The 9,553-nt window shown below is 52.2% G+C and overlaps 1 protein-coding gene and 1 long non-coding RNA gene across 4 annotated transcripts in view; one reads left to right on the forward strand and one right to left on the reverse strand.

The window, feature by feature from the left end:
- Positions 1 to 3,381: 3,381 nt before the first annotated feature.
- Positions 3,382 to 6,389, reverse strand: LOC108315926. The gene is made up of 2 exons (XR_001830122.2): positions 5,753 to 6,389; positions 3,382 to 4,086 (listed from the first exon to the last, which is right to left on the reverse strand). It is a non-coding gene; the product is annotated as an uncharacterized LOC108315926 (long non-coding RNA).
- The window catches only part of SHF (Src homology 2 domain containing F), a 21,555-nt gene continuing 16,236 nt past the window's right edge, over positions 4,235 to 9,553 (forward strand). For all 3 annotated transcript variants that reach the window (XM_017545550.2, XM_017545557.2, XM_037744573.1), the window contains exon 1: positions 4,235 to 4,741. In XM_017545550.2, coding sequence (XP_017401039.1) covers positions 4,244 to 4,741 — 498 coding nt within the window. In that variant the 5' untranslated portion in view covers positions 4,235 to 4,243. The remainder of the gene's footprint in view (positions 4,742 to 9,553) is intronic.

Here is a 9,553-nt window from a genome sequence, read left to right on the forward strand (position 1 = left end):
ACCCGCCTCGGCCTCCCAAAGTGCTGGGATTACAGGCGTGAGCCACCGCGCCCGGCTGAAGTGATCACTTCTGAGCTCAAGTGATCTGCCCACCTCGGCCACCCAAAGTGCTGGGATTATGGGCTCCAGTCACTGTGTCCAGCCTCCACCATACTTTCTTTGGGTTTTTCTGTAGGTTTGATAGTTTTCCCCAAAAAATTTGGAAGAAAATAAAGCCTATGTGACAAAAATGGGGAAATTATAATATAATGTTAAGTTTATGAATATATAAAATTATGTGTGTAACACAATTATAGCTATATAAAACTAAGAATAAGAAAGAGAAACTGTCTTCCTCCATTTCAACATTTGTTAAACTGATGTCAAGTGACAGGATCCGCACTTGGTGATGGGGGCACCCATGCTTCCTTATAGAATCCCCATACTATGGCAAACTGCTTGACATGAAAGAATTTGACTCTAAGCTGGGCGTAGTGGCTCTCACTTGTAATCCCAGCACTTTGGGAGGTCCAAGCGGGAGGATCAGTTGAAGCCAGGAGTTTGAGACCCAACAAAGCAACATAGCAAGAACTTCATGTCCACAAAATAGAATACAATAAATTAGTCAGGTGTGGTGGTGTGCACCTGTAGTTCCAGTGCTTGAGAAGCTAAGGTGAGAGAGCTGCTTGAGGCCAGGAGTTCAAGACCAGTCTGAGAAACGTACTGAGGCCCCATCTTTGTAAAAAATTAAAAATTAGTTGGGTGAGGTGGCTCACACTTGGGAGGCTGAGATGGGAGAATTGCTTGAGCCAAGAAGTTCAAGATTGCAGTGAGCTATGATTGTGCCACTGCACTCCGGCTTGGGCAAGAGAGTGAGACCCCATCTCCAAAAGAAAGAAAAAGTAAACAGAATTTGGATGTAGAAAACGCCACCCAATTCTCAGAGGAGCCTTGCTGTGAAGGCCTCACCTCTGTATCCTTGGTTCCTAAAAAGCTGCCTGGCTCCATGAGATGCTCAAACTGCCTGCTTTTACGAGATCACACACTGGTAAGGGATCATTTAATTAGCAGATCATTTAAAACAAGAGTAAGTTTAGGGTGCGCACAAGTTATTATAATTTTAAAATTATTATTTAAGCCCTGCCTTTATGACATCTTCCCTCCTTCCCATCTAATTTTATTCCTACTCTTCCCACCATGAATACTCCCCTTCTTTTTTTTTTTTTCTTTGAGATGGAGTCTTGCTCTGTCACCAGGCTGGAGTGCAGTGGAGGGATCTCAACTCACTGCAATCTCCACCTCCTGGGTTCAAGTGATTCTTCTGCCCCAGCCTCCCAAGTAGCTGGGATTACAGGTACATACCACCATATAGCTAATTTTTGTATTTTTAGTAGAGATGATGTTTCACCAGGTTGGCCAGGATGATCTTGATCGCCCGACCTTGTGATCTACCCACCTCGGCCTCCCAAAGTGTTGGGATTACAGGCGTGAGCTACTGCTCCCAGCCAATACTCCTCTTCTTTATGGCATGCTGGTTCCCACTTCTATGCCTTTGTCCAGCTAATGCTGACCTCCTGTCTTGAAATGACCTTTCAACCTTTCACTCCTTTGCTTCATCTGTCCAAATCCTACCCAGCTTGGTCTACCTCCTGTCTTGCATGAAGCCTGCAGACTTGATTGATTTCATTCCTCTGAAACTTCAAGCAGTTTAACTCATGTGACACCTTCCACTGTAAGCATTTTACAGTTTTCAAACCTTTTTCATATTCATCATGTCCCTTAATCCTCACACAATGATTATCATGCCCTTTCCAGAGATAAGGAAAGCAAGGATCAGTACCATTGAGTACCTTCCCCAAATACCTGGCTACAGCCCATAACAATTGGACTTATTAGTTACCTATCCATGCCCTCACACCTGGTAGAGACTCTCTGATGTAGATTAACTGGACCATTCTTCTGTATTTATCATCTCTATGTCCAGCTTTGTTTTGCATCATTTGTCGATTTAACTGCACATGTTAAAACTGTACACATGTTGGCTGGGTGTGGTGGCTCACGCCTGTAATCCCAGCACTTTGGGAGGCCAAGGCAGGCAGATCACAGGGTCAGGAGTTTGAGACCAGCCTGATCAACATGATGAAACCCCATCTCTACTAAAAATACAAAAATTAGCTGGGCGTGGTGATGAGCACCTCTAATCCCAGCTACTCGGGAGGCTGATGCATGAGAATCGCTTGAACCTGGGAGGCAGAGGTTGCAGTGAGCTGAGAAGGTGCCACTGCACTCCAACCTGGGTGACAGATCAAGACTCAGTCTCAAAAAAAAAAAAAAGTGCACATGTTATTTTCTCTATTATACTTCATAAAATCAAGTACAATATTAGATTCTCCAGTATCTCCTACAGTCCAGCGACTCAACGTGTGGTCTGGGGCCAGCAGTGTCTGTATCACTTGGGACCCCACCCCAGCTAGACCTAGAGAATCAGAATCTGCAACTTAACAAGATCCCCAGGAGATTAGTGTCTACATTAAAGTTTGAGAAGCACTGTCCTATATCCAAGCAGCACTGTCTTGACCAGGCTGATGTGTAGTAGTACAGTCATAGCTAACTGCATCCTTGAACTTCTGGACTCAAGCAATTCTCCCACCTCAACCTCCCAGGTACCTGGGACTACAAAGTGAGCCACGTTGCCCAGCTAGAATTTGCACACAAAGCAGGAACTCAACAAATATTTTGAGACTTGGGGCCCTGGGAATCCCAGGAGATTCAAAGTTTTACCATTACATCCTTCTTTACTCCCCCTGCTTTGAACTTCTTTCCTTTGGGGCCTCTTGACTTTTTGCTCCCTCAAAATGCAGATATGCCCGGTGCCGTGGCTCACACCTGTAATCCCAGCACTTTGGAAGGCCCAGGCGGGTGAATCACTTGAGGCCGGGAGTTCGAGACCAGCCGGGCCAACATGGTGAAACTCCATCTCTACTAAAAATACAAAAAAATTAAGCAGGCATGGTGGCGTACGTTTGTAATCACAGCTACTTGGGAGGTTGAGATGGGAAGATCACTTGAACGGAGGCAGGGGAAGGGAGGGTTGGGGAGGGGGTGGAGGTTGCTTTGAGCCAAGATTGCCCCACTGTACTCTAGCGACAGAGTGAGAGAGTCCGTCTCAAGGACAGACATAAGCCTAGGAGTGCCGAGACACTGAGGCAGTGGGGGTAAGGGGGTGGGGTAAGGTGAGGTGAGGCAGCTAATTTCCCAACAGAGCCAAAAGCAAATGGTGTTGGCTTCAGGGCTACAGCATTTATGGGGAGGAACTGGCTTTATTTCTAAGACAAAAATGCCTAGCACTTGAGCATCCTAGCCTCGGGAGGATAAGGAGTTTGTGATAGACAACACTGGGACTGTTTCTAGACTTGATTTATTGACTTGTCTGTTTCCATTTTGTCACTCATCTAATTGACAATGAAGCCCGAGATGCGGCTGGAAGGGATTTCTGCGTGCGTGCGCATGCTACCGTCAGAGCCGGGTGGGCCCGCTGCCGGCAGGTGCTCCCGTGGGGGGTGGGGGTGGTGTTTGAGCGAAAGCTGTTTGCCTGGGAGAAGGGCTTGTGTGGAAACGACACGAGTGAAGTAGGCGTCTCTAGGGAGTTGTTTGTATGTGATGTCAGATGTGTTTGCCTGGATTGGGAAGTAACGTAGGTTCGGGTATGTGCAGTGCGTACGGTTGGATGGGAGGAGGTTGTGGGGTTCCCAAGGTTGCACGGGAGAAGGAGGCTTACAAACAGGTCTTACAGAACAGCCCCTTTTCTTGCCCTCCTAGATTTTCCTTCTAGATTATAGTTTCCAGTTGCGGGATCCTGGGAGAAGGAAGGGGAGAGGAGGAAGACGCCCTAGAGCCAGGACTCTGGGGGCTCCCCTCTCTGCGTCTTGTAGGAGCTGGAAGCTGGGGAAAAGAACAGATAGGGATGTGTGCGCGCCCACAGGGGACCGCGTGGCGACACGTGGAGGATTCAGTCTCAGCCTAGGAGTAGCATCGTCTGCCCCTGGGCCGCCCACTTTACTTCTTGCCGGTCTACACAGGCTGGAAGCCCTCGCCCGCTCTTCTCAGCTGCGGGAGGAGGCAGACCCCGTTAGGGAGCGGAGCCCCGCCTCTCCCTTGTTACTGAGGCGCCCCGCCCCCTCCCCGCCCGGCGGAGCCCCGCCCCCCTCCCCACCCCCGTCCCCCACCCGCCGCCGCGCTACCCTCGCTCAGTCTGGCTGGCCCCATGTTACTGAGCGGAGCTCCTCCGGCGGGCTCCCGCCCGGGGCCACGGACGCAGGGGAGCGCTGGGGGCGGCCCGGGGGGGTCCCGCCGGGGCGCCGGGGGTGCGGGAGCCGGCCCGGGAGGGGGTGGCAGTGGCGGAGTAGCCAAGTGGCTCCGGGAGCACCTGGGCTTCCGCGGGGGGCTCGGTGGCGGAGGGGGCAGCAAGCCGGCACCCCCGGAGCCCGACTACCGCCCCCCTGCGCCTTCTCCGGCCGCACCCCCCGCGCCGCCCCCGGATATCCTGGCCGCCTACAGGCTGCAGCGGGAGCGCGACTTCGAAGACCCCTACTCCGGGGGGTCGTCCGGTTCCGCCGCCCTCGCCACCCCCGCCACCCCCGGCCCCACGCCGCCCCCGCGCCACGGCTCTCCCCCACACCGCCTTATTCGGGTCGAGACCCCTGGGCCCCCGGCGCCCCCTGCTGATGAGCGGATCTCTGGACCCCCCTCCAGCGGCGACAGGGTGAGTGCAGCGCCGGGCCGGGGTGTCGAGGAGGGGTGGCGGTCAGGGGTCTGGAGGTTGCGAGGAGAAAGATGGCCTGGCCAGGGCCCCTTGGTGTCTCAACTCCTGGCAGACGCGAGCCCCTGACCCCGGGGCTCCGAGCCTTCACCCACCTTTGTTCAGATTCTCAGCTGACTAATCTGAGACGGAAGCCCCAAACTGTGCCCTTCTGCCCCATCCACTGTAATGGCCCCAGGACTGGGGACCCTCCCCCTCCCGGTCTGGCTCTCTATTTCGCAGCCCCCTCCAGCCTGATCTGTGAGCCTTTTTCTAGCGGGAATTGAGGTGCATCTCCCAACCCCCACTGGTTGATGGCCTTTCTGCCCCTCTGGAAGCAACAGCTCTCTGCCCTTTGATCTCTGACCCTTCCCCCAGGGCACAGCCAGCACAAAGCTCTACCCTCCTACTGCGTCTCTGCCTCCTCCTCTTCTTCCTCCTCCCCTTTCTCCAGCCTAAGCATCCTTGCAGGTGCTGAAGCCCCAGAAAGGAGGTGAAGACGGGTTTCTCCTTGTGGACACAGCACGAGCTGGCCTTTGCCCTACCCAGTGGGACTGGAGCTGGATGGGCTGTTGTTCTCAGGGGGCCAAGATAGGCAGCTTACAGGTCTTGCCAAGGGGCTTCCTGGGGTCCAGGCCCACTCTTCCCTCCTTCCCTTGTCCCCTCAGGTATGAGGATAGTCAGTGCTCAGGACCTGTTGCCCACATGGGGCTAAGCAGCTGAGCCCATTCCTCCTCTCCTCCTGGCCTCCCTCTCCCCCAGTCCATTCTGAGGAAGGCTGGAGCCTTTCCTGGGTCTACAGGCACCCGGATAGGGAGGAGAACAGGACACCCACCATGGCTCAGGGCCCTGCCCTGACTCCCGTCGGCCTTATCCCTCCCTGGCAGAGTGAGAGCTGAAAGCCATCCCAGGCCCCTAAATTCTGTGATGATGACTCTGTGGGTTGCCTTGGTTCTGTGGTCCTTCTTCACTCACCCCAGGAGCTCACTTCTGGGGGCCTACTCCTCTCTCCTCAGCAGAGAAGAACATTTTCATTTGATTGGAGTGCAAAGTTGCTGTCCGAATCCATTGGCTCCAGGATTGAGGCTTTTAGCTGAGAGGGCTATTCTGCCAGATTTCCAGGATGAGAGAGATCTGTCAGGGTCGGAGGAGAAGCCTCAGGAATGCAAATTATTTTTCCTCTAGTTTTTGCCATGGGGCATGGCTGCCCATCCTGGGCCAGGATACTTATTCGGCAGAGGAAGGTTCAAGGGCACTTCTCTGAGGCTGCGCTCCTCTTCTTGTCCCTTGATATTGTGTGATGTGATGGAGGTGGTGACAGTGAGGCAGAGGAGAGGGCTAGGCCCTGTTCTTCCCACTGACCAGCTAGGCTCCTCCTCCCTAACCACTGCCTGTTTGGCACAGGCGACCTGGGCCTGAGCTGTCTTTGGCCCTTCTCCTCTCTGCAGTGGCTTGGATGAACTAACAAGCTGCCCACCAAGCCATGGGCTCCTCCAGGACACAGACCATGTCTTCTTGTGTCTCCCAAGTGCCTGACACAATGTTTGACATAAAGAAAGGTGCATAAATATGTCCTGAATGGTGACTGTCCATTATCACGGTGGCCTGAGGATCAGGGACTCCCCTAGTCATAGCTTCCCTGGTAGATTTTCCCAGACACCCCCATGGAAGGGGCTATACCCACACATTTCATGCAGAGACTCATAGCCTCTTCTAGCCAAGGGCCTCCATGCCTCAGCTTGGGTCAGCTCTGTGATCTGTGTGCTGTTCAGACTTGGAGGCCAAGAGATGTCTGACTCCTTTGTCAGCTACAGGGACAGGAATGAAATCCAGCAGGCTCTCCCAGGAGCCATACAATCTGGTTTCTTTAATGGTTGTGATGAGAAAGACCCAGGATGCCATCAGAGTTGGCCTGGGGCAGGGATGCTGTCTCTATGGGCCCTGACATGGGGCCTCCCATCATTTAGGGAGAGCAGCTCCCTACCCGATTAGGGGAAGAGTTTGGGGTCTTAGTCTTCCCCTAGGAAAAGCTCAGACAAGGTGCCTGAGTCTCTTACCTTAAACCTAAGAAATGCTGCCCCTGGATGTGAGCTGCCGCTTGCGCCTGTGACCAGGTAGAGCTGGTGTTTATGTACTATGTGGTTGCTTTTTCCCTGTTTTCTGTTCCTCCTCTCAGGCCTCCTGGCTTGCTTTGAGGTCTCTTCCTGACATAAGATGAGGCCTGGGAACAGTCATGGGCTTTGAGCTGGCCTATCCTCTCCTCCTGGAGCCCAGTGGCTGGGGCTGGGGGAGTCATCCTCTGAGAAGGGGTGGGTCATGAGATTTGATGAAACGGGTAGAGGTGTTTCTATACAAGCCAGAGGGATTGAGCAGAAACCCAGTTAGTATGCACGCAGGAGAGAACCAGGTCCTGGACAGTACCCTGAGAGGCCCAGGGGGCTCAGGACCATTAGTCTTCTCCCCATGCGGGGCTCTGGCTGCCAACCCACCCTGGGATCCACTGCTGTAGTTGGCAGGGGTGCAAGGGTGGCCATCTGGGCAGGCCTGGCAGGGCAGGTGTGGGAGCAGCAGGAGTTGTGCCCTGCAACGGGCAGGCAGGGCTTTGCCATCTGGCCAGAGGAAGAGCTTCCTCATGGTGCTGGGCCCTCATCTGGCCCCTAGGCCATGCTCTAGCAGTGGGACTAGAGAGCTGGGCCTTCCCTTGCTTTGCTCCCTTTTCTCAGACCTTTAGCAGGAAAAACCTGGTGTAATTAGGGACAGGGATGGATATGGAAATGGGGCTCTGATTGGACGAAGCTCCGAGCTGCCTATGACCATCTGTGCAGTGTGTCTTTTGCCTCCATCATGCCAAGATATGTGTTTGGGGCTGGGTGGGGAGGTAACATGGATAAGACGACAGTCAGGCACCCTGGATTAAAACCAGGACTCTAAGCTCATGGAGAGGCTTCTGGGCTTCATGAATCTCCAGAAACTGTGTGCAGATATTTCCTATTTTTCTGGGGAAGGGTATAGCTCTTAGATTCTCATAGGGGTTCACAGGCCCCAAAATATTAAAAACTTTAAAAAATAGAGGTACCTCATAGATGATATCCACAGGACTTGGATCCTCCAGGTACAGATTTGGAAAGGAGGAAACAGACAGAGGTAGCAAGAGTAAAGTGAGGGATATAGTCAGGGCATCTGAAGTTGAAGGAGTCATTCCTGCCCTGAGGTTAGGAGGATCAGTAGGGGCTGCCAATAAATATAGGCCCATCCCTTAACCACTGTTCATTAAGTGTATGTCTTTAGGCACTGAAAGGGACGTAGCACCTCGTACTTGCCTTTTTGGAGTTTGTTCACTTGTTTGCCTTAATGTTCCTTCTTAAGACTTCCACAGAGTCTGGAGGTCCCATCTGCTTATCTTGCAGATGGAGATGGAGGGAGGAGGAGATTCTCGGGAGAGGAGGGAGGAGAAGGGAGGAGTCCAGGTGAAGGAACTTTCGTAGACTGGTTAAACCTCTTAAGCTTCTGTGGCCCAGGCTGGCCATCTGTGCTGCCATGGCTGCTTTGAGGATAGCTGAGGCCTGCAGCTACTGGGGGATTGGACGGCAGGCCTGTCCACTCTACCCAGTGCCGTAACCCTATGCTGCGACACCAACTCTGTCTGGAAGACATCTGTGCTTCTTACCTTGGCCAGTGAGTGACTCATTGACAACTCAGCTCTGGCACTTTGCCTGTTAGGAATCAGGAACAGCTGGGACCCTGAGGACCGTGGATGCGAGCTGCTGGCTAGGCTGAGCAAGCCCTGGCTGGGGCCCAGGTCTTGGAGGGTTACCTGCTGCCCACTCCATTGGCCCTCACCACAGAGGCAACATATTATGTGAGAGCAAAAGTTGGGCCCAAACCCTGCATGCAGTGGGCCTGTGGGTGCCTCCAGAGCCTGGTGCCCAGTCTTAGGGCTTCACAGCTTGGAGCTTATTTTGTATCTATCACGGTGGGCCTCCAGAAAGACTCAGAAATTTGGTCTTTTTGTCTTTAATAATATAGTGGCTAACATTTGCTAAGTACCCACTTTGTGCCTGGTACCATTTTGAAGTAGCTGACATGTATTAGACCAGTTGATCCTTAAAACAATCCTGTGAAGAAGATTCTCCTACTATCCCCAGGTTATAAATGGGGAAACCAAAGCACAGGAATGTTGACTCACACTTGCAAGGTTTCTCGGCCAACAGGTAGTAGAGTGAGCCCAATGCCTGGACCCTCAGCACCTACCACCAGGTGCCTAGCAGAGAGGAGGTATTCACTAAACATTTGCTAATGAACAAGAGGAAGCCGACTCTTAGGGAAGGAATGAGGGGTGTGTTCTATGCTGAATTTACCACTTCTGGAATGCTAGGGACCACCACTTGTTACCCAGTCCCAAAGTGGTACCAGACACATCCCAGGGTTGGGAGGGTGGACTGCATGTCTGTAATGGTTGACTGTTCTATAAACATGGCATTGTTCTTGTAATTAGAAAAGGGAAAGACATTTGTTTTATGTCAAGGGATTTCTCAGATAAAGTAGTATAAGGACATTCAAATAAGCAAACAATGTGTATAAAAAGTTTGATCTCGAGAAAGGTAAGTAATGTACCATTTCCCAAACTGTGACAGGTTAATAAGTTTTCAGTGACAAAGGGCTTCCGTGGTTAAATACTTTGGGGGAATTACAGAATTAAACAAAATTAGACTGATTTCTTTGCTGCAGGACTCCTTAGATTTAAAGTGTGTCTTTTTTTTTTTTTTTTTTTTTTTT

The sequence above is a fragment of the Cebus imitator genome, unplaced genomic scaffold (genome assembly GCF_001604975.1).
Source record: "Cebus imitator isolate Cc_AM_T3 unplaced genomic scaffold, Cebus_imitator-1.0 Scaffold9, whole genome shotgun sequence".
Taxonomy (NCBI): Eukaryota; Metazoa; Chordata; class Mammalia; order Primates; family Cebidae; genus Cebus; species Cebus imitator.